This window comes from Neoarius graeffei, chromosome 26 (assembly GCF_027579695.1).
Source record: "Neoarius graeffei isolate fNeoGra1 chromosome 26, fNeoGra1.pri, whole genome shotgun sequence".
In the NCBI taxonomy this organism is placed as follows: Eukaryota; Metazoa; Chordata; class Actinopteri; order Siluriformes; family Ariidae; genus Neoarius; species Neoarius graeffei.
The window spans coordinates 10,325,399-10,351,009 of record NC_083594.1 but is presented as its reverse complement, the minus strand read 5'-3'; the positions used below and the strand labels follow the sequence as shown (position 1 = coordinate 10,351,009).

Below are 25,611 nucleotides of genomic sequence, written 5' to 3'. Positions count from 1 at the left end.
CGGGGGCCAACTTTTGTTAAACGGTGGTGAACGGTTACGAGCGGTGATGAATTTTTTTCACCGCTCCAGGAACGCTCCAGCAAAGTTCGGGCGGTGTGACCGGGGCCTTACATACTTCAATTTTAAAAAAAAGTTAGGCTACGATGCATGGCTGAATGTAACATGAGAAGAGAAAATGGAGAATGAATTACGTCATTCTTATTTACTAGTTTATGAGTTCAGTTTCTGCACTACATTACACACATTCATATTAGTCTTACAGTTACATCGACATTTTTTTAAAATAATACTTAATGAGATTAATGTTTATTGTTAATGATTAATTTAGGCCAATGCTCGATTTTGGTTGTTTAAAATACCTAAGGGGTGCTGGGTAAACTAGGTCTATGACTTGCCTCAGTTGACCAAAGAGAGCTGTTTTTCCTGATTTCCTTCGCATATTCAAGAACATCATTCGGCTTAGGTGTTTACATTCTCTCCCATCTCTGCTTTCTAGTGGTAGTGAAACAAAAACCCGCCGAACTAACGTCAAACCCGCCCAATTTTTGTCAACCAGCCCAAGACATTTTTTGCCCGCAAAGTAGAATTCAAAACTGCCCAATTGGGCGGGAAACCGCCCAATCTGGCAACACTGACCGAAACTAGAAAATCTTCCTGCAAGTTCCTTTCAGCACCTAGATGTCGCCCGGGATTGGTCGGCGAGTGCATGACGTTATTGCTTTTTTTACCCTTAGGCAGCCTCTCACACTACTGCCTGAGGGACAGGGAGAAAACCACCGGAAAATGTTTTAAACAAACGCAACAAACACGAAACAAATGCAAGTCGGCAGATGACCATAAAATACTCGATAGTTACGATATAATAATATTATGTATCTCACACAGAATTTTCAGAGATATATCGAGTATATTCGATATATCGCACAGCCCTAGTCTGAATCTTCGCTTCATATATATTTTTTTATTTTCAACTAGCCAGCTGGGCTGCCTAGTGACAGGAATTACCCGCCAAATGGCAAATTAAGTCGCCTCGGGCGACCGGACCACCGCGAATTTCGAGCCCTGGTTTTACACAGCGTCCCAACTTTTTTGAAATTGGGGTTCTATGCCAATTTGGGTTTTGTATTAGATATTCACCATATAGTCAAACCTCACAGTGAAAAGATAAAGAAGAAGAAGCCTTTATTTGTCACACATACACTCAAACACAGCAAAATTCCTCTGCCGGGAATCAAACCAGCGACCCTTTAGGCCCGATGCTGCTTCTGTAAGCTTCAGGCCATGGCTGCGCCCAAAAACTTTTCATTCATACACATGAACAGAGCATATTGTATTTTGTAGAGTTTTTGATGCATCTTTTGGCCTGTCATCAGTGATATGTAAAGAGTGGATGTGCAATTATGTCTTGCAATGACTAGTAAGAACAAATAGCACACGCCAAAACCTAATTAGGGCCCAAGCACCGGAGGTGCAAGGCCCTATTGTTTTCCTAAGGATTCTTCTTCTTCAAGACTTAGGCCATTTTTGAGGTGGTTCCCATGGGTGAAAACTCATGAAATTTGGTACACAAATCAGTCCTGCCCGCCGCTACTCAGCGATAGAGGCTTGGCCCTGGGTGTGTCTGGGGGACCCCATAACACCCCCACATGTAATTGAGATTTTTGCCTGGTATGTACCGTAGTTTCACCTATCCATGCCAAATCTGGTAGCTGTATGGAGTGCCCCAAGACGAACAAAACTGTAATGTACATTGTATTATCCATTCTCAACAGGAAGTGTGTTATTTTTGATTTTGTGCATTTCGACACATTACATTTTGACGTTCTCCTCCTAGGCGGCTTGTTGGATTCATGCCATATTTGGTATACGTAATGTCAAGATGTTTCTGATTTTGAATTGCGAAGGGATTTGCGATATCTTGGAAGACGTTGAAAAGACAAAACGATAAATGTATATGTTAAGCCATGCAAACAGGAAATGTGTCATAAATTCGCGATGCATTGCCTGATATGGCTCAAACTTCACAGGTTATAGGATATGACGGTTCTGATGATATCCACATACCCAAAGTGACCCTCTGGTATAGCGCCACCATTCGGCGACAGAAAGGGTGGCTTTTTCATCAATATCTGCTCTACTGCTCCTAGACAGTTCATCAGGTTTATTCCAGATTTGGATGACAACGTGTGATGGGTCACGGAACCGGAGGTGCTCAGGCCTTTCATCGCCACTTGCAGTTATATTTTAGATTTAGTTTTTGAGATGGACTTTGCATGTAATGTAGTTCATTCGAGTAATCTTTATAAATCACCGAGCATGTTATTTGGTTTCTTAAGAAATGACTGAATGAGGCCACATGTGGCTGATAAACATGGCATCGGGTTTGTGTGCGATAGTACGTTTCTCTCTGCTCACTGTATGTGGAGAGCTTTAACATTCACCTCTTGACAGGGTTACTCTCTCTCTCTTACACACACACACACACACACACACACACACACACACACACACACACACACACACACACACTCTGAGCTCATTTCCTGAACTGGAAAAAAAGCTGCCATGGTCTTCCATTCGTTAAGGAGATGTCCACCCAAAACTGGCAACGATGTAAAGCTCAAATCCCTTCAGGAATATCTGACATTTTTCCTAAAACACCCCCTAAAATATGTTTCATCTCCGAACTGTATTTTATTCAAAAGTTGTATTTTGTGTGACATTAGTTTGTTAAAAAATAGACCATTTTTAGAAGAGAAGGTTAACAAATCGGAAGGCTCTTTTCATGAGTCTGTTTGCTTTTCTTTGCTGGTTCCTTCAGCAGTTCACAGTCCAGCCTTTAAGCCAACAGAATATGACCACAGGTCAGTCGTGCAGTCTGAACAACACTGACCACAAGCAACGTGCCATCCTGTCTCTTTAGGTCTCCTCCGTTAAAAGTCTCTACAAAACTCTGCAAGCACAGCTGACTCCTCGATTCTCCATCCATGACTCTTTTCCATTGTTTCTGATCAGCTGCGTCCGGCGCTCAGACGTGCTACACACTCCATCTTTAATTAACAGCACAGACAAACTTTCTCTCCTGGTTCTTATGTCCGTCCTTTGAAAGTGTTCATGCACGTGTAGGTTCCAGAGAACCTGTGGATTTCCTCTAGAGCACTTTGGGGTAAGATGCTGTTTCAGGAGATGAAAACAGAAAGAACACATGTTAGAAAATAAAAAAAAAAAAACAAGACATTCTGGAGTTTCTCCTGCATGTATTATGGCAGAGAGAGAGAGAGAGCAGAGGTTAAAATGGGTGGGGAAAGCAGGGGCAGAGCTTTGTTATAATAATAAGCTTTATTTATACAGGGGACACACTTCAGCACAGCTGTGCTCTCAGGTGCCCCGATACAAAATAAAATACAAAATTATTAGGGCTGTAACAATATGCGTATCGAAATCGAAATCGCGATACGCAGAGCCACGATCCGTGTCGCGATACAAGAAGGCAGAATCGCGGTACGCCCTTTCAAACTTCTCCTCAGCCCAAAAACAGAGGCGCTTCCAAACTTCAATTTATGAATACTTTACTTTTTATTTAAATTACATTTTAAACTTACTTAAATTACTTTTATTTTTTATATCTATTAGTAAGGCGTTTTTTCACCAACCTGCGACAATCTTCTGCGAGTCACGCAACGTCCACACTCGCCACTGGCAACCATATGGCGTCCTTGGCCACCAGAGCATTCGTTTCTTTTAAGCGGTCGCCATTCTGGTTGCGACACGGGGAGCGAATCTGTAAACAAGCAGCTCATTGGCTGGCTAGGTGTGCCACAAGCCAATCACAATCACTTGACCGGAAAGGCATGCAGTGTTGCCAGATTGGGCGGTTTTAGGTGCTTTTTGGCTGGTTTTGAACATATTTTGGGGTGGAAAATGTTAGCAATATCTGGCAACACTGAAGGCATGTCTGCTTGGGCGGAAGCCTTCTGCGGCAGTTACACTTTGACACGCGAGCAATGTTTCACTATAAAAATTCCGTAATTTCCATCTGTTTTCTGCGATCACAGAAAATCATTGGCCCTATGAGAGTGAGACAGTGAGAGAGCCACCCCTATACCCCCCCCCCCCCCAAAAAAAATCTTAACGGATTTACACGATTTGGAAAAATGACTTTTTCAGAACCGAAAAAAACAGAGCTTCCGGCTCAACAGTATTATTTTGAGAAATAAAACAGTCTTTGGATATACATTTGTTCATTTTTGCATACATATTACTCATTCTCTGCAGTGGTCTGAATTATCTGTTATTAAATAGTTAATGTAAGTAAGTAAATGTTAATAAGTCAAATTTACTACTTTAAAAAAACATTTAAAAAAAATCGTGGGTGTATCGAATCGTGGGTCAAAAATCGCGATACGAATCGAATCGTGAGTTGGGTGTATCGTTACAGCCCTAAAAATTATAATGAACAGGATAATTACAATTATTCTATTCACATTCACTAGATATGAGCAATCGTGCTCTCTGATTGGCTACTCTACTACTAGGCTATCAGCTTATATACAGTGAGTGTAAAGCGGGTTGCTGAACCAACCGAGGACGAAATAAAAACTACTCGAAAACAAAACCCCCAAAAATACAAAAAAAAAAAAGCAACTAAGGCCCACTTTACACGGGGACGGTCTGAAACAAAAACGCAAAAGTCCGTTTTCGTTCTCACTTTTTTCCGCGTCTACACGACCGTTTTCAAGGAGGAAATCTGCGTCTATACGGTGACGCATAAATGTGTGGAATTCAATTGGATGTGCATGCCAGGCGGCTAGGTGGTGCTGTGAAAGACCTCCGCTATGTCTGCACGCATGCGCAACGTCTTCCGTCTTGTCTGATCTGCACATCTGCGCCGCGAAAACTTTGATTACTCTGGCTATGGTAAGTAAGAAAGTAAGTAAAAAAGTAAGAGCATACTGTACCCGCCTCTGTTCATTAACGGTAGATATATGTGCAGATTCGGTATAGATGTTCGAAGGACTCCTGGACGTTTATTAAAGCTGCCAGAGCAGCTTGAAGGTCCGTTGGATCGATGTAATCAGACATGCTCTTACTTTTTTACTTACTTTCTTACTTCCCGGGCTGGCATGTACAGTATATGACATATGTATGACGTAAACGCGTACCCGACGTGAGCAGATCCGAGCAGAGATTCGTGTATTGGGTAGTTTAGACGGATATGCAACGGGGGCTGTTTTTAACTTATCCACTCTGGAAGGCATTTTCAATTTTTTCCATTTTTCAGCCTCGGAAACGCCGTCCTCGTGTAGACGAAAGGCACTTCCGATAAAATATTTAGTCGTTTTTACCCGACAGCGTCCTCGTGTAAACGGGCGCTAAATACTGAATGAAAGTATTTGATGGTAAGAACGCATATTTTTATTTATTTTTCAAGAATTGTTATTAGTATTATTGCATTTTTCACAAATTGCTCCTGTCATTTCACTGGTTTGTTTACATTCTAAGCGGAAATGATTTTGTCGGACGTTTTGTATAAAGTTTTTATTTATCGAATTTGCAAAAAAATTATCATAAAAATGCTCTGTTTCTCAAACTCCAGTGATGTGGATAGAATAAAACAGTTATTCCACTCAATCTCGTCGTACATGGATTATAGCTAACTCGGAGCTATGTGCCTTGTCGGATATCAGCTCGATTTCGTGGAATAACGACTTGATTTTGTGGAATAACTGCTAATTATTTAAAATATGTAATATGATATTGAAATTTAGATGTCTCTTGAATGTTTTAATTGAGTCCGAGTTCTGTGTGTTATTATACTTTACTATAATTTGATGGAAACCGAATGACTATTCAACGTGAAATATGGACAGACAGTTAAACGGCATGCTAACACCCAGAACTGACCCCGCCCCTTCGTGATCTCTCTCATCAGGCTGATTTTTCATATTCAGTACGCAAGTGTATGGCGTAATGCTGATACTGAGGATCTAATAACCCTTCGAAAAACTTTTTTTTTTTTCACGTTTAACAGTTATAGCTTCAAACAAAACCCCGTTTGCGACATGGAACAATTAACATTTCCACCGCAAAGACTCTTCTTTCACTCCTATGCTGATGATCCATAATGTTCTCAATGTTGAAAAAGACAAACACACCAAACTGTACCGTTCTATCACCTCGTAAATCGCAGTTTATCCTCTCATCCAGAACATACCTTTTGAGGATAACCAGTACGTTCATGGTCCATGGAAGATAAACGAAGGCTGTGTTGGTTCTGACAGCATCCACTGTTCTCTGTGCAACTACCTCTGGTTTCAGCGGTGGGAAGAGTTTCGGGAACCTGTCGAAACCAAGCGAAATATGGGTTAAAACATCTCATCTCATTATCTGTAGCCACTTTATCCTGTTCTACAGGGTCGCAGGCAAGCTGGAGCCTATCCCAGCTGACTACGGGCGAAAGGCGGGGTACACCCTGGACAAGTCGCCAGGTCATCACAGGGCTGACACATAGACACAGACAACCATTCACACTCACATTCACACCTACGGTCAATTTAGAGTCACCAGTTAACCTAACCTGCATGTCTTTGGACTGTGGGCGAAACCGGAGCACCTGGAGGAAACCCACGTGGAGAACACGCAAACTCCACACATAAAGGCCCTCGCCGGCCACGGGGCTCGAACCCAGACCTTCTTGCTGTGAGGCGACAGTGCTAACCACTACACCACCGTGCCACCCGGGTTAAAACATATTTATAAAAATATACACACACACACATCGCTGGGGATCCTAATATATCACGTTATTAAGTGAAACTAAATAATACATCTTTCAAAAGTGAAAGATTTCAATTAGTTTCAATTATAATTTTATTTTTTTTTTTCTTCTAAAAATAAATTATTGGAGGCGTCGTGGCTCAGATGGATAAGGCGCCATACCATAAATCCGGGGACCCGGGTTCGTTTCCGGCCCGTCTCTCCCTCCCGCTCATTTCCTGTCTCTACATTGTCCTATCCAATAATAAAGGTGAAAAAAGCCCCCAAAAATATCTTAAAAAAATAAATTATTAAAAAAAAAAAGTAAGGGAAATCTACTTTAGCGTCACATTATCCCAATTAAGATGTGAGGACAGAAATGGAAAAACTAAAAGCAGCAGAGTTTTTTACATGAGAAACGTGGATACTGGGAAGATTGATTACAATATTGTTCAAATATTCAAATTTTGCCAGAGAGATTTCACCAAATGTGAGCTGAATTGAATATTGTAGTAATAATAATAATAATAATAATTTATATAGCGCCTTTCTCACACCCAAGGTCGCTTTACAATAAAAAAATGGGGGTATGATGGAGATTAAATATTTTTTAGATTTATCATACATGTAAAATAAATAAATAAATAAATAAATAAATAAAGCTTTTTCATCTTCACAGACCAAAATTACCTGAAATAATAAAAATTATTATTAAAATTAGAAAATGTTAAGATTGTATTTGGTAATAAAAAAAAAATCAAATATAATCTTAAAATTTTCTTTGTATTTTTTGCATTGTTTTTTTTAAAGCTGTTTTTAATATTCATTACAGAAAGTCTCACAAAAATGGTTAAATTTTTCATATTTTTTCATATTATTTGATTTTAAGAACAAATTACTACGGTTGAGTTTAACTCAAACATGACCAGGATTCAATGGATATTATATATTTTTTTAAAAATGTAAAATTCTGCAGAGCCAGATCTGACGTCTCACCTCACTCTCATGCCCTGGAACATCTCAGTGTTGGTGTGGAAAGGGAGCACGGTGGTACATCCAACGCCTGGGCAGTCCAAAAGGCCGAGGGTCAGGCTCTCCATGAAGGCCAGAGACGAGGCCTTGGATGTGCAGTAGTCTATCGTGCCAGGTATGGGTGAGAGAGACAGGATGGAGTTGATGCAGACGACGTGGCCCGTCTGCAGCTCCAGCATGCGAGGCAGGAACGCTTTTGTAGTCTGGGAGATGAAAAGAACAACAAACATCCCATGAGAAAGGTGATTGTATTGAATCTCCTGCAGGTGTTTGGAACTCAGACAGGGAGAGAATCATGTGAAGAATGTCGTAACCACAAGTGAGGTTTTCCATTTCTTAAGCATACACGTACGTGCAATTCGCTCCTCCGGAGATAAACCGGTTTGATCTCGTATCAAGCCAGGAAAAGTCCAGATGCGAGTTTGGAGAGGTCTCGACGCTCACTGGGATGTGCCAAGTGTTTTGACAGGAAGTCTGTAATTTGGAATTTCCCTCGTTCTTACACCAAATGATGCCACTGGGAGAACCGAGCGCTTCTATTAACATTCTCTCACCTTCTATCTTTCTGTGCAAGTACAGTGTCTTGCAAAAGTATTCATCCCCCTTGGTGTTTGTCCTGTTTTATCGCACTACATGCTGGAATTAAAATGGATTTTTTGGAGGGTTAGCACCATTTCATTTACACAACACTTTAAAGGTGCAATTTTTTTTTAATTGTAACAAACAATAATTAAGATGAAAAAACACATCTGGAGTGTGCATAGGTATTCACCCCTCCAAAGTCAATACTTTGTAGAGCCACCTTTTGCTGTGTCAAGTCTCTTGGGGTATGTCTCTATTAGCTTAGCACATCTAGCCACTGGGATTTTTACCCATTCCTCAAGTAAAAACTGTTCCAACTCCTTCAAGTTAGATGGGTTGCGTTGGTGTCCAGCAATCTTCAAGTTATGCCACAGATTCTCAATTGGATTGAGGTCTGGGCTTTGACTAGGCCATTCCAAGACATTTAAATGTTTCCTCTTAAACCACTCCAGTGTTAGTCTGGTTAACACCAGACCATATCACAAGTGAAATATGGTCTGGAATCCGCCTATTGAATTTCTCGTAGGGGAGGTGTGGTTTACGATTGTCAACGGCCGTTTATTGGACGTTGCGAATGTCTATCATTTGGCGTATACGTAGCCCATGGCCAATCATGGCAGTTGTACCCGGTGACGTAGTTAGAGCGACGAAGAAAGACTGAAACGCCAAACGCTGTTCTTTTTTTAAAACAAACTTTCGCTCTAAACTATTCAGAAGTGTCTAAAGCTTGATCGAAAGTTTGGTTCGTATCGCTCGCCGCCATGTTAAATGTGATCCGTAAACAGTCCCAAATAAACTACAAGCTTCCGTTTGTCGAGTAGTACGCGTCACCGTCTTTCCACCCCTCCCCACTCTCTGATTGGCTCCCTAACTCAGGCGAGCCTTTAGATCATAGTTTCCATGCTGTCTTTTCAGATCGGAACGATTGTGCAAAGCAGCATGGGATTTCCCAGGCTACTCCAGTGTAGCTTTAGCAGTATGTTTAGGGTCACTGTCCTGTTGGAACATGAACCTTTGTCCCAGTCTCAAACCTCTGGCCGACTCAAACAGGTTTTCCTCCAGAACTGCCCTGTATTTAGTGCCATCCATCTTTCCTTCAGTCCTGACCTGCTTTCCTGTCCCTGCAGATGAAAAACATCCCCACAGCATGATGCTGCCACCACCATGCTTCACTGTAGGGAAGGTGTTCTCAGGGTGTTGGGTTTGCACCACACAGGGTGGCCAAAAAGATCAATTTTAGTCTCATCTGACCAGAGAATCTTCTTCCATGTGTTTGGAGAGTCTGCCACAATATGACAAAACATCTCATTGTACGTGGCTTATAACCAATTCAGTGCTATGGCCTCATCGGTTAACAGCTCATGTATGACTTGATTTTATGGAATAACTGTTAATTAGATGGTGTGATTAGTTCATCTTTTTTTTTTCCTTTTATATTAAAACAAAACAAAAACGGCATCACAGCTGAAACTGTCGTCTGATTCGATTTGATTTGAACGCAATCAAATGTTCACCGATTACTACTTCCTGTTTACCTCCTTGTTTGGTGAACAGGCTACAAATAGCTCAGAACGTTCCAGATTGTTTGGACTTACCCAGAACTGCCCCATCGTGTTGATGTGCTGTGACTTCAGAAGGGTGTCATCATCGCTGTCCATCAGACTCTTCCCGTGCACCACTGCAGCATTGTTCACCAGGATGGTGACGTCTCCGACCTGTCGCGATGAAGAAAACAAGACACGGACCACCTGTAAGATCCCACATGAGGGTGATCCACTTACTCATCTGGCTGTGTTCCCACAGTGACATGAGCCGAAAGCCAGCCATACAGCGCATTCTTATCGTCTGGAGACGTTTTCAGTGAGGCGTTATCTATGTCCCTGTCCAGGCGTGGGGAGTCGAGTTAGCAGATGAGTTGAGTCTGTTCCGTTGTTGGAGGTCAAATGGAAATAAAACTTCCTCTTAAACTCATGAACTCATGTTCTGTGCTCTACTTAATCATGGATTTCCCGTTAATCTACACAGCACTGAACAATTTTCTTTAAAAAGTACCTAATATATTCTCTTTATCTTATTTATTAGCGATTTAAATAATATATCGGATAACACACTCAACACCTTTTTTTTCTCCTGCTTCTGGAAATACTGACAGCAGAGTCAGTGTGAAGAGTGATTATGAATGAAACCAACTTTTTATCTCACATTTAGTTTTTCACACTTTTCATTTTTGGAATGGAATCCATCACTAATAAATCTGTTTTAACACGATTTTGCGTATTATTTCCATTTAACGGATTAAACCAACAAACCAATATTTAGTTTTGGTATTTTTTAATAAACATCTAAAGTGGATAATTTGAAGATAAGGGTTAAGCACTTGGTTGTAAAAATGGCATGGGATTTTAAACAACAGCTATCCATAATTACCTTTTCTCGTACTACTTTGGCTTGCTTATACACCTCCTCCCTGTTGGCCACATCGCAGATAAAGTAATGGCACTCTGTCCCCATGAGCGTTATCTCCTCACACGTGTCCTTGAGGCACTTCTCTGTGCGACCCCACAGAATCAGCTGGGAGGAGACAGGGATTATAGGTCAAGGGTCAAAACATGCAGAATAGTGCAAATCCAAAACAAACAGCTGTTTCTGTTGAAAATAGGATATGTTTAGTTGAATTGTAGCATTTCCGCCATAGCCACACCCTTCCTCTCCTTTAGAATCTCTAACCACGCCCTTCCACTCCTATAGAACCTTTAACCCCGCCCACAGTCCTGCAAGATCCTTAACCATGCCTTTCTCCTCCTACTGACCCTCTGACCCCACCCACACTCCTGCACGACCTTTAACCCCACTCTTCATCTCCTGCAGAATCTCTAACCCCACCCACACTCCAGCATGATCTCGAACCATGCCCTTCATCTCCTGCAGAATCCCTGACCCCGCCCACACTCCTGCACGACCTCTAACCACGCCCTTCCACTCATGCACAATCTCAAACCCTGCCCACACTCCTGAACAACCTCAAACCCCACTCTTCATCTCCTGCATAATCTCTAACCCCACCCCACCCACACTCCTGCATGATCTCAAACCACGCCCTTACACTCCTGCACAACCTCTAACATCGCCCTTCATCTCCTGCTGAATCTCTAACCCTACCCACACTTCTGCATGACCTCTAACCACACCCTTCATCTCCTGCAGAATCTCTAATCACGCCCTTCCACTCCTGCACAACCTCTAACATCGCCCTTCATCTCCTGCTGAATCTCTAACCCTACCCACACTTCTGCATGACCTCTAACCACACCCTTCATCTCCTGCAGAATCTCTAATCACGCCCTTCCACTCCTGCACAACCTCTAACATCGCCCTTCATCTCCTGCTGAATCTCTAACCCTACCCACACTTCTGCATGACCTCTAACCACACCCTTCATCTCCTGCAGAATCTCTAATCACGCCCTTCCACTCCTGCAGAACCTCTAATCACGCCCTTCCACTCCTGCAGAATCTCTAATCACACCCTTCCACTCCTGCAGAATCTCTAACCACGCCCTTCCACTCCTGCAGAACCTCTAACCACGCCCTTCCACTCCTGCAGAACCTCTAACCACGCCCTTCCACTCCTGCAGAACCTCTAACCACGCCCTTCCACTCCTGCAGAACCTCTAACCACACCCTTTCACTCCTGCAGAATCTCTAACCACGCACTTCCACTCCTGCAGAACCTCTAACTACGCCCTTCCACTCCTGCAGAACCTCAAACCACGCCCTTCCACTCCTGCAGAATCTCTAACCACGCCCTTCCACTCCTGCAGAATCTCTAACCACGCCCTTCCACTCCTGCAGAATCTCTAACCACGCCCTTCCACTCCTGCAGAACCTCTAACCACGCCCTTCACTCCTGCAAAACCTCTAACCACGCCCTTCCACTCCTGCATAACCTCTAACCACGCCCTTCCACTCCTGCAGAACCTCTAACCACGCCCTTCCACTCCTGCAGAATCTCTAACCACACCCTTCCACTCCTGCAGAATCTCTAACCACACCCTTCCACTCCTGCAGAATCTCTAACCACGCCCTTCCACTCCTGCAGAACCTCTAACCACGCCCTTCCACTCCTGCAGAACCTCTAACCACGCCCTTCCACTCCTGCAGAACCTCTAACCACGCCCTTCCACTCCTGCAGAACCTCTAACTACGCCCTTCCACTCCTGCAGAACCTCTAACCACGCCCTTCCACTCCTGCAGAATCTCTAACCACGCCCTTCCACTCCTGCAGAATCTCTAACCACGCCCTTCCACATCTGCAGAATCTCTAACCACGCCCTTCCACTCATACAGAATCTCTAACCCTGCCCATGCTACTGCATTACCTCTAACCACACCCTTCCACTCCTGCTGAATCTCTAACCCCACCCACACTCCTCCATGATCTCTAACCCCACCCTTCATCTCCTGCAGAATCTCTAACCCCACCTACACTCCTGCACGACCTCTAACCACGCCCTTCATCTCTTGCAGAATCTCTAACCCCCCACACTCCTGCACAACCTCTAACCACGCCCTTCATCTCCTGCAGAATCTCTAATCCCCCACACTCCTGCACAACCTCTAACCACGCCCTTCATCTCCTGCAGAATCTCTAACCGCACCTACACTCCTGCACGACCTCTAACCACACCCTTCATCTCCTGCAGAATCTCTAACCCCCCACACTCCTGCACAACCTCTAACCACGCCCTTCATCTCCTGCAGAATCTCTAACCCCCCACACTCCTGCACAACCTCTAACCACGCCCTTCATCTCCTGCAGAATCTCTAACCCCACCTACACTCCTGCACAACCTCTAACCACGCCCTTCATCTCCTGCAGAATCTCTAACCCCCCACACTCCTGCACAGCCTCTAACCACGCCCTTCATCTCCTGCAGAATCTCTAACCCCCCACACTCCTGCACAACCTCTAGCCACGCCCTTCATCTCCTGCAGAATCTCTAACCCCCCACACTCCTGCACAACCTCTAGCCACGCCCTTCATCTCCTGCAGAATCTCTAACCCCCCACACTCCTGCACAACCTCTAACCACGCCCTTCATCTCCTGCAGAATCTCTAACCCCCCACACTCCTGCACAACCTCTAACCACGCCCTTCATCTCCTGCAGAATCTCTAACCCCCCACACTCCTGCACAACCTCTAGCCACGCCCTTCATCTCCTGCAGAATCTCTAACCCCCCACACTCCTGCACAACCTCTAGCCACGCCCTTCATCTCCTGCAGAATGTCTATCCATGCCCTTCCACTCCCGCAGAATCTCTAACCCCGCCTATTGAGTTTTTTCACCCACGTGACCAAGTCATGTGAGGCTGCCATTTTGGACGTCACGGCTCGAATCAGTTTGAATGCGAGGAAGGCGACAAACGAAAAATATAAAAGAAAAAGGAGCGAGATGCAGAAAACACCTTCACTATCCAGCGACGTAGGGCATTTACAGGGCGAGCAGAGGGAGAGGTATTTGCAAAAATTGAGGTTAGCAGGCTTAGAGAACGACGTTTACCTGCTTCCACCAGGATTGTTCATTGACAGCTAAGGTTTGTTCACATTTTCATTTACTTTCCGTCCTCAGGATAAACAAAATGTTATTAAATGTCATTGAAATAACTTCTTAGTCTGTTGAGACATGGCCCGTTATAAGTTTTTCCTTTACTGTATTTACTAGTTTACTGAGCTAGCGCGCTCCGGGGCAGGCTGGCTAGCGCGCTCCGGCGCTAGCCAGCCAGCGCTGGAGCGCGCTAGCCAGCCTGCCCCGGAGCGCGCTAGCCAGCCTGCCCCGGAGCGTGCTAGCTCAGTAAACTAGTAAATACAGTAAAGGAAAAACTTGAGACTGAAAGGTTTTAACAGTCATCCAAATGACTGAACGTAAACATTGCTACAGTAACATACTAGGTACTATGTTGACATTAGCTAGCTTGACGTTCAAAATGGCGGACACCGTGGCGTCACGTGACCCTGTGACGTCAGGTGAAAAACCTCAATACTCCTGCACAACCTCTAACCACGCCCTTCCACTCCTACAGAATGTCTAACCCCACCCAGGCTCTTGCACAACCTGTAACCACGCCTTTCATCTCCTGTACAATCTCTGACCCCGCCCAAACTCCTGCAAATCCTCTAACCACGCCCTTCATCTCCTGCAGAATCTCTATCCACATCATTCCACTCCTACAGAACCTTCAACCCCACCCACATTCCTGCACGACCTCCAACCATGCCCTTACCCTCCTGCACAACCTCTAATTGTGCTTACAGAATGACCGCAGGACGTATTTTGTAACGAACTGTGTAAATGCCTGATATGAGATTTATTCGAAATCAGGTTTGGAGAAACACACAAGAAATGAGCTTGTATCCAAAATCAAAATTTCACTCCCTAAATAAGGTTGCGGAGAATTTACAAGATGCTTTGTTTTTCTTCTACACCGAAAAAAAAAAAAAATATATATATATATATATATATATATATATATATATATATATTACACACACACACACACACACAACTGTCACGTAGGCTATAGCTTTCTTGTCTCTGTGATCTGCTGAAAAGTGGTGATTACTGAGAGAACTGCGAGGCCACACAGACATCAGCGGGATTAAGAGAGATGATTGTGTGAGGGAATTGGTCAGGACAGGGACACGGGGGGCCGTGATTGGGCAATTAGATCTGTCAGTCTGTGGGGTCAGGGAAAGGTAATGAAATAAGGGATGCTGCTGCCTATTCTTCATATCTCTCTCTCACACACACATCCCTGGTGTCATTACACGGCCTGGTGGGCAGATGGGTTGAGTCATTTTCTGCTCCAAGACGCTGGAAACACTGCTGAAAAGTGCGTGAGAGAAAACGAGGTGAGCAAACGATGAGGTGGCTAAAATTGTAGATTGTATTTGACAACAAGCAATGACGTGTGTAAAAAAATTAGACACAAATTTACAGCTTCGGTTTGCCACTGTCTGACTACTGAAGTGTCTGACTACTGAAGTGCGTGCGCAGGTGAAAAATCTTTTAATGTGCGTACAAATGCATACAACTCCCGCCTGATTGAACTCATTTCTTCAGTCGTGGTAAGGCGCCGTTGTCAGTAATTGCTCCACATTTATCTAAGTTCTTGTGGAACATTCCTCTCCAATGTGTAAGCGTGCAATTAAACTCCTTCTTGCTTTTAAAATGGCCAAACCCGGGCCTTTTATTATTATATCATAATTGAACAGGCGCTCACAAAAGAAGGCTTTGCTGAATCTTTGAAATTCCACTTCTCTTCTTCTATCTGCATATAAAATGCTATTTAGGTTCACAAAATGTTCTTTACAGTAGACTTGACATCGCGCCGCTGCACTGATGAACCTCCCGCACGTTTGTACGGGAGAGCAGCATGTTTTCGTTTGGCGTTTAAATCCATTTAAAAAAGTGTTTAACCTACGTAAAACTAGTGTCGATTCAAGATTAAATAACATATTTACGACATATATTGTTCATTTTTTTGTAGTGGTGTGATGAGATTTTACTTTAAGCGTTTTTTTAACGTTGCGTAATGCAACACACCAAACTCACAGGCGCTGCCATCCTGGGTTTTTTAGTGATATTCGTCACTGGTCCGTATGCTTTGTTGTTGCTTCCAGCTCGCTCGCTCACTGCTGGTTCAATCAGCTTGAAACTCATGATTCCCACCTAGTGGTTGAAGCTCTCATGTTGACTTGATTTTTCCAATAAAATCGGCGGAACACTTTGCTGTCTCGTGCCCGCGAAAGATCAGATCACTGAGGAAAATTTCGTATCCTTTCAAACAAGAGTGCTCTGAGAGCACAATATCCCCCGCTGGCAACTCAGCCATAACTCCGGTAAAATGCGACAGAATTGAACAATATGTGTATTACCGGCATAGAACAAAGAATCCTGTCAAGTTTCGTGAAATTCATCCAAAAATTGAGAGAGGAGTTGATTTCAGAAGGTGAGCACCCTTCAAGGGACGGACGGATGGACATCGCCACGACATAATCCCCCTTCGGGCCTTTCGGCCAGCGGGGGATAAAAATTGTGCGGGAAATTGATTTCAGAAAGCAAGCACACCTCGATGAAATTGCCAAAGTACAAGTTTGTTAATAATCAAGGGCATAACTCTGGTAAAATTTGCCCAAATTCAACAAAATTTCAATATGCGTTTAACTGTCATATAACAAAGCCTTTTGCCAAGTTTGGTGAAATTCCTCCACAAATTGTGAGAGGAGTTGATTTCAGAAGAACGTACACCCTTATTAGCCTGGCAAGCCAGACTAAATGTGAATATTTAGTCTGGTCTCGGTCGTAGACATTTCCGAAGGGTGTGGGTAGGAACAACCCGTTGTCTTTCAAACTGTCTCCGTGCGTATAGGCCAGCGCTCTGACCAATCAGCGCAACAGTGACTGTGACGTAGTCAGAGCGACAGAAAGCAGTGGGGGAGCCAGCTGGTCGATCAGACTTTTGCCAAAGCCGGTCGGCAAAACAGCGAAAACGTCCTTCGTGAAAAGGAATGAGCGGAGAGCCTCTTCCTGCTCATGTTTCAACGAAAACTCCAAGTCTAATTCTTCTAAAACTGATTCCAAAGCGGAGTCAAACTAGCGCTGTTCACTAGCCGTAGCCATCTTTCCTGTTGCGCTTTCTCCAGCATCGTGCAGCTTTGTCGTCACTCCTGCAAAAGCCCGCCCAAAGAATCCAAACAAAAACCTTGCGTTGTGATTGACGGGCACGATTTGATGCCCGGGGTGTGTTGTTGATATGGTCCGAGGCTAGACCCACTCGTAGGCAAAAATATTTTTGGCCGCTAGGCGGGTGGGTCTAGTTTACTAGGCGACACCCTCATGAAATTGTCAAAGTACAAGTTATTTAATCAAGGCTCAAAACTCTGGGAAAATTTTCACAAACGAAATTAAATCGCAATCTGCGTATTACCGTCATATAACAAGGCTTTTTGCCAACCTTCGAGAAATTCATCCAAAAATTGAGAGGGGGGTTGATTTCAGAAGGTGAGCACCCTTCCCGGGACGGATGGACGGACGGAAATCACCACGACATAAACCCCCTTTGGGCCTTTTGGCCAGCGGGGGATAAAAATCAATAATTTTCCTAATTTTTTTTTCATGTAGAAAAAATGAGAAGGTGTATACATATCAGTGATACTGTTTTGAAGAGAATGAACAAAAGATTGACCCTCTTGTACACAGCGCATTTGAGCACCACCGTCATTAATCATGCTTGGTGTCCATAATTTAAAGCGAACATACCCGATAAATTCTGGCTTTTATGTTTAAACACAAAGAATGTACTAATTTCATCAATGTATTACTTTTAATCCTTCTAGGTGCATAACTGTGATCTACAAGAAGAAGAAGAAGAAGAAGAAGAAGCCTTTATCTGTCATGCTTACCCTATTACTCAAAATTCTATTGATTAATTTCTGATTGAGTTTTATTTTTCTTATGAATGGAAAATTAAACCAAAGGAAAATGGTTGCTGGTTTGTGACCGGGGCAACGGACAGAAATGGAAGTTTTATAAAACGCTGGATTTTGAAAATGTTCATAACTTTGGTTTTTTTTTTTTTAGACATATTTACAAAATTAAACAAGTTTTCAATCCCAATCTTCATGCTCTTTAATTTGATACATTACACAACACTCTGACGACTACTTTAACAAATGGCCTGTCATTGCTATTTACAATAACAGCCAAATTACAATCCAGTAAAGCTCAGGGTTCTGAAACTCAGTCTTTGCTACTCTAATGTACTAAACTCAGTCAGTGGAGATAATTTATCAGCGCACAGCAGGACTAATACGAGCATGCCTCGCAGCGTTTACTTTACGGATGAGAGGCAGTTTAAAGGAACGCTTTTGCGTCAGCGCCTGGCCTTGCGTGATTGGATTCCGCAGGATAACCCTGACCAGGTATCTTCGCGTGTCTCTGCTCTGTTTGGACGGCTGATGAGGCAATTAGTGGAAAGATCGGAGATTGATCTTCTCACGTCATTTGACAACAAACTTGATATTTTCTTTGGAGGGCACACATCAGAATACAATCCCTGTGTGTCATTTATCTCAGAGTCTTATCATGAAAAGTAGTTAAAGTAAGCAACGGCTGATGATATTAGCATACAGGGTAAGGTTATAGGGTAATACAACATGCCAAAGGCTATCGCAAATCCTTTTATAGAGAGCGACACCTAGACTGATCTGCCACGAACAATACGTTTTTTTTTAAAATCTAATTTGCGGGAATACAACACCAGTTGTTACAATGCTACATGGTTGTGTTCAGTTCTCATTTCAGATTGGTCAGAAGCTTGAACAGCAGTCCAACTACAAATTAAATCACAGGTTAATATTTATATGATGCATCAATATGCATTGTCTGAAGATGTTATTGTTTCTTTCTATATATAGTAACATCTCATTCACAGGGACTTGAATCATCGTCATTTAAGCTCCAACATGTTACACAACAAAGTGTGTAATTGTTGTTATTCTATCCACATTCACTGGATAGGAGCAATCGCATGCTCTGATTGGCTACTCTACTCCCAGGCTATCAGCTCATATACCGTGAGTAGAGTAAAACAAAATGACGGCGTGTGTTGCTGAACCAACCGAGGATGAGATAAAAACTTTACTCGAAAACAAAACCCCCCAAAATACAGAAAAAGCAACAAAATATGAAACTAGATAGAGAGTAATTTGTGCTTGCTGTTACAAACTGGGACGTCTGGTCACCGTACCCTAGAGATCCGGAACGGTAAGAGATAGAGAATGACACTTAGTGAGGAAAAATTGCGCCCTGCTGCCCTGAACTAACTAACTAAATAACTAAATAAATAAAAATACCGATTAAAAAAATCATGACAATTGATAGAGTTATGTGATTGAAAAAAAATCCCATTTTTCATGGATCATTCCGGATCAGTGAACCAGATCAGCACCAAAAGTCATAGCAACGTAATTCAGCCCAGAGATATTCTTCATGTGAAACTTGGTGATGATTGGTTGAAAACTGAGGGAGAAACAGCGTCCTAAAAAATATTAGGAGAATAATAATAACAACAACAATGAAGTAGAAAAATCCTTGAGAGTAGCAATTTGCGCCAGCGCTGCGAGCACAAATTAATGAAAGTATTTGATGGTAAGAACGTATCTGTTTTATTTTTCAAGAATTATTATGATTGTATTTTTTCACAAACTGTTCCTGTCATTTCGCCAGTTTGTTTACGTTCTAAGCGGAAATGATTTTGTTGGACGTTTTGTATAAAGTTTTTATTTATCGAATTTGCAAAATCTCATCTCATTATCTCTAGCCGCTTTATCCTTCTACAGGGTCGCAGGCAAGCTGGAGCCTATCCCAGCTGACTACGGGCGAAAGGCGGGGTACACCCTGGACAAGTCGCCAGGTCATCACAGGGCTGACACATAGACACAGACAACCATTCACACTCACATTCACACCTACGGTCAATTTAGAGTCACCAGTTAACCTAACCTGCATGTCTTTGGACTGTGGGGGAAACCGGAGCACCCGGAGGAAACCCACGCGGAGAACATGCAAACTCTGCACAGAAAGGCCCTCGCCGGCCACGGGGCTCGAACCCGGACCTTCTTGCTGTGAGGCGACAGCGCTAACCACTACACCACCGTGCCGCCCCGAATTTGCAAAATATAAAAGTAAAAATGCTGTTTCTCAAGGTCCAGTGAAGGTGAATCGAATAAAACAGTTATTCCACTCAATCTCGTCGTATATGGATTATAGCACTATGAGCTCATATACGACTCAATTTCGTGGAATAACTGTTAAATACAGTTGTGGTCAGAAGTTTACATACAGTGACATGGATGTCATCTTGGATATGGATGTCATGGCCATATTTGGGCTTTCAGTAATTTCTTTGAACTGTTCTTTTTCTGTGGCAGAATGTACAGCATGCATCTTTAATAAAAAAAAAAAACACGCTAGAATTTGGTGCACAAGTTTTAATTTTCTTTGGGTTTTCTGAAATCAACACAGGGTCAAAATTATACATACAGGGTCAAAAATATACATACAGCACACCTAATATCTGGGTAAAATGTCTCTTCGCAAGATTCACCTTGACCAAACATTTTTGTTTACCATGAACAAGCTTCTGGCAGGGTGGCACGGTGGTGTAGTGGTTAGCGCTGTCGCCTCACAGCAAGAAGGTCCGGGTCCGAGCCCCGGGGCCGGTGAGGGCCTTTCTGTGCGGAGTTTGCATGTTCTCGCTGTGTTCGCGTGGGTTTCCTCCGGGTGCTCCGGTTTCCCCCACAGTCCAAAGACATGCAGGTTAGGTTAACTGGTGACTCTAAATTGACCGTAGGTGTGAATGTGAATGGTTGTGTCTATGTGTCAGCCCTGTGATGACCTGGTGACTTGTCCAGGGTGTACCCCGCCTTTCGCCCGTAGTCAGCTGGGATAGGCTCCAGCTTGCCTGCGACCCTGTAGAACAGGATAAAGCGGCTACAGATAATGAGATGAGAAGCTTCTGGTTGGATATTTCATGACTCTTCATCGTAGAGTTCAATTAAATCTGCTTTTTTTTTCTTGGCATGGACTTGACTTATAAGCACGGTCCATATATTTTCAATAGGGTTGAAGTCAGGACTTGTTTTAAGCTTAATGTTACATAGCCTGCTTTATCCTCCACAACCAGCTCTGATGCGTGTTTGGGTTCACTGCCCTGTTGTAACTCCCAAGTCCCAAGTTGTGTTCAAGTTTTTGATGGTTTATGCTGAAGAATTCTAAGGTAGTCCTCCTTCTTCATTATTCCATCCACTTTGTGCAATGAACCAGTTCCACTGGCAGCGAAACAGCCCCAGAGCATGATGATCCTACCACCACTACCAGCTGGTACAGTGTCCCTCTGTACATGGTGGTCATTGTGGCCAAACAACTCAATCTTTGTCTCATCTGACCATACAGCTTTCCTCCAGAAGGCTTTTTTCTTTGTCCATGTGATCAGCTTCAAACTTTAGTTAAGCTTGAAGGTGTCAGTTTTGGAGCAGGGGGTTTATTTCTTGGATAGCAGCTTCTTAGTCCATGGTGATCTAAACTGTAGACAGTGATCCATCAGCTTCCAGTTCATGGCAGGGCTGTGCCATGGTGGTTCCCAGGTTGTTCCTGACCATCCAAACCAATTTACTTTCAGCTGAGGGTGACAGTTTGGGTTTTCTTAAAGCAAAGTGGCTTGGCAAAGTGACTACACCTCACAATAACTTGGATACAATTGTTTGAACAGATCTTGGAATTTGCAGTTGTTTAGAAATGGCTCCAAGAGACATTCCGGAGTTGTGTATATCTGTGATCCTCTTTCTCAGATCTGCACTGAGCTCCTTGGACTTTCCCATTGTATTGTGTGTTGGTCAATCCAATGAGTGCTGTAAACAAACCATTTTTTATGAAGGCACAGAGAAGCTACCAGCTGTAGTCAATCATGATCACTAACAGGAAGTTAAGAGACCTCGGTCTTGGCAAGATAAGAGACATTTTGGAAGTTTCAGCACCTCTGAATTAATAATCTAAGTGAGCATATGTAAATTTTTGACCCTGCATGTATAATTTTGACCCTGTGTTGATTTCAGAAAACCCAAAGAAAATTAAAACTTGTGCACCAAATTCTAGTGTTTGTTTTTTTATTTAATTAAAGACGTATGCTATACAATCATTCTGCCACAGAAAAAGAACAGTTCAAAGAAATTACCGAAAGCCCAAATATTACTATGACATTTATATCCAAGATGACATTCATGTCACTATATGTAAACTTCCGACCACAACTGTAGAGGATACCATTACTGAATATTTATAGACGGAGTCTCTAGTGTCAGCACTTTTTCTAACAGTCCATGGTAAAGCTGCTTCTTTAACCCTTTGATGCAAAATATATGCACACCCCTTCTAATGCACAACATGGGTCAAAAATGACCCGCATTCATTTTCCAGGTTATTTCATGCTGACTGAGTTTTTCTTTGCTCTAGCTTTTGAAATCAATTTATTTTATGATTGAATATTCCAAGTATTCTTTAAATATCTTGTTTTTAATTACCACAAATCATTAATTTAATTTTTTCTTTTCTTCTTTATGAACAAAAATACTTTTTATATTACTACACATGGGTCATCCAAGTGTGATTTAAAATTAAATGTCTTAATACTATAATAATAATAATAATTTGTTTCAAGTAATTACTTTAGCAGTGAATGGGGCCAGTTATTTATTTATTAACTATGTAGTTAGCGAAGCCAACTACAATAAAATTAGCTAACTAAAGTAGAATATGTCAACAGCTCGGTAGCGAATAGTAATTACTTGTAACTTTCTGACAAGTAATCTACTCACTCTCAAGGGAACCTAAACATCATCAATTTTTTCCTAAGGTAATGTTAGAGCAATTGAAAAACATTACTTGCATGTATGAGATCGGCAAAGGGCGCTGTGCTGAGCTGTGAAATGTCCGACACAAGCACAATTCACAGTTCCCACCAAACGCTGTAGTAAATGCATGCGGGTCGGTTCTGACCCATGTGTGTAAACTTGATGTAGAATTACAAAAGCTGTGCTTGTTTATAACTTAAGAAAGGAAAAATAAAAATGATGATTTGTGCGAAACAAAAACAAGGTATTTACTGCATATTTGGAAAAGTAAATGACAAAATGAATTTATTTCAAAAGTAGATCATAGAAACACTCAGCCGTACATGAAATAACCTGGAAAATGAATGCAGGTCGTTTTTGACCCATGTTGTGCATTAGAAGGGTAGTGATACAAAAAGGGTTTTTATTCAAAAAGTAAGAAAGGAAAAAATAAAATAAGGATGTATGATGATCAAAAACAAGTTAATTGAGGAATACCTTGAATACTGAATCATGGAATTAATTTATTGCAAAGATATAGAAGATAAAAACTCAGCCGGGTCACTTCTGACTCGTGTTTTGCATCAAAGGGTTAAAGCTGTTTTCCGATTTTAAAGTCCATGATCCAGTAAGGACACTGATTGTTTTCCATAAAGGATAAATAACATTAAAAGTTCATCTTTAGTTTTTCGAGAGCTGTTTGACTAAATTCTTGAAGGCTAATTCTTTGAAGTAAATTATTCAGTAACTGGAGGCTGGTGGAGGCAGGATGTTTATTGGTAGCACTAAATTCCACATGTGCTGTACTTAGAATGTTTACCCTTTATCAGATTACTTAAATGCACATAAACATGGTAATCAGATTATGGCCCAAATCTAATTTCTGTAAACAGATTGTGTATTAACAGACGTGCGTGTGTGTAAGCAGGGGGGCGGGGAAGAAGGCCACCAGGAGTTCAGGAGGCAGTCGCCTGCCGCTGTCTAATTAGTGTGGAGACAGTGGGGTCAGCCACAGGGCACTGCCCAGCTGGGAGCTCTATACAGCCCTGCTGCCCTCCCCCACCACACACACACACACAAAGCAAGAGTGCAATTTACATAAGGCTCACTTCCTTAACACCTCACTACCAGTTCCAGCTTCGGCACCTTTACTCGCTGTCACTGTGCCTGGGGCGATGACCAGAGAACCGACGAGAACTTTATGATCTGTTAGGATTTGACCTGCACAAACGCTCAGTCCTGGAACCTGAAAGAGATCTCATATACGGAGAGGCGCTTAAGGCATAGAACTTCAACCTCATCCAACCTCAAGTTTAGAGGAAGCATCATAAAGTTAAGAACATCTTAACTACTAGAGAGAGAGACAGAGATAGGTAGGTAGAGAGAGAGACAGAGATAGGTAGGTAGAGAGAGAGAGAGAGAGAGAGAGACAGAGAAAGAGATGGAGAGAGAAATGGAAAGGGGGAGAGAGAGAAAGAGATAGAGAGAGAAATGGAAAGAGAGAGGGGGAGAGAGATGGAGAGACAGACAGACAGAGAAAGAGATGGAGAGAGAAATGGAAAGGGGGGAGAGAGAGAAAGAGATAGAGAGAGAAATTGAAAAGGGGGAGAGAGAGACAAAGAAAGAGATGGAGAGAGAAATGGAAAGAGAGAGGGGGAGAGAGAGATGGAGAGACAGACAGACAGAGAAAGAGATGGAGAGAGAAATGGAAAGGGGGAGAGAGAGATAGAGAGAGAAATTGAAAAGGGGGAGAGAAAGACAAAGAAAGAGATGGAGAGAGAAATGGAAAGAGAGAGGAGGAGAGAGAGATGGAGAGAGACAGACAAAGAGATGGAGAGAGAAATGGAAAGAGAGAGGAGGAGAGAGATGGAGAGAGAAATGGAAAGAGAGAGGGGAGAGATACAGACAGACAGACAGACAGACAGAGAAAGAGATGAAGAGAAATGGAGAGAGAGACAGAAACAAAGAAAAAGATGGAGAGAGAAATGGAAAGAGAGGGGAGAGAGAAAGAGATAGACAGACATACAGAGAAAGATAGAGAGAGAAATTGAAAAGGGGGAGAGAGAGAGACAAAGAAAGAGATGGAGAGGGAAATGGAAAGAGAGAGGGGGAGAGAGAGATGGACAAACAGACAGAGATGGAGAGAGAAATGGAAAGAGAGAGGGGAGAGATAGAGAGAGACAGACAGACAGACAGAGAAAGAGATGAAGAGAAATGGAGAGAGAAACAGACAAAGAAAAAGACGGAGAGAGAAATGGAGAAAGAGATAGAAAGGGGGAGAGATGGGGGAGCGAGAGAGAGAGATACAGACAGACAGACAGAGATGGAGAGAGAGAGAGAGTTCAATGTGATGCTCGTTCGACCATTTTTTAACACATTTTCATGTTCAATCTGTAATGCTTATAAACCACGATTACAATTTTTATCCATTCTGAGTGACCTTAACAAACAAATAAAATAAAAAATGAAAAAAAAAACCCACCATCCCCAACAACCCACAATGTTTTTAGGATATGGATTTTATTTTTGTTCATCTAAATTAGTATTAATGTTGTGTGTCTACGTTTTGAAACGGAAATACATTTTCTTTCATTTTTATTTGCTTTAATCTGAACTCACTCTGGACTGAAATTGGATTAAAAGAACGGATTTTGATTAGCCTGGCAAGTCAGACTAAATGTGAATATTTAGTCTGGTCTCGCTCGTAGACATTTCCGACGGGTGTGGGAGGAACAACCCGCTGTCTTTCAAACTGTCTCTGGCCAACGCTCTGACCAATCAGCGCAACAGTG

At 42.6% G+C, this 25,611-nt stretch overlaps 1 protein-coding gene across 2 annotated transcripts in view; it reads right to left on the bottom strand.

The window, feature by feature from the left end:
- Positions 1–1,165: 1,165 nt before the first annotated feature.
- The window catches only part of dhrs3b (dehydrogenase/reductase (SDR family) member 3b), a 50,535-nt gene continuing 26,089 nt past the window's right edge, over positions 1,166–25,611 (bottom strand). For both annotated transcript variants that reach the window (XM_060910833.1, XM_060910834.1), the window contains exons 2-6: positions 10,798–10,941; positions 9,966–10,085; positions 7,753–7,991; positions 6,215–6,340; positions 1,166–3,174 (exon numbers count right to left, since the gene is read on the bottom strand). In XM_060910833.1, coding sequence (XP_060766816.1) covers positions 3,090–3,174; positions 6,215–6,340; positions 7,753–7,991; positions 9,966–10,085; positions 10,798–10,941 — 714 coding nt within the window. In that variant the 3' untranslated portion in view covers positions 1,166–3,089. The remainder of the gene's footprint in view (positions 3,175–6,214; positions 6,341–7,752; positions 7,992–9,965; positions 10,086–10,797; positions 10,942–25,611) is intronic.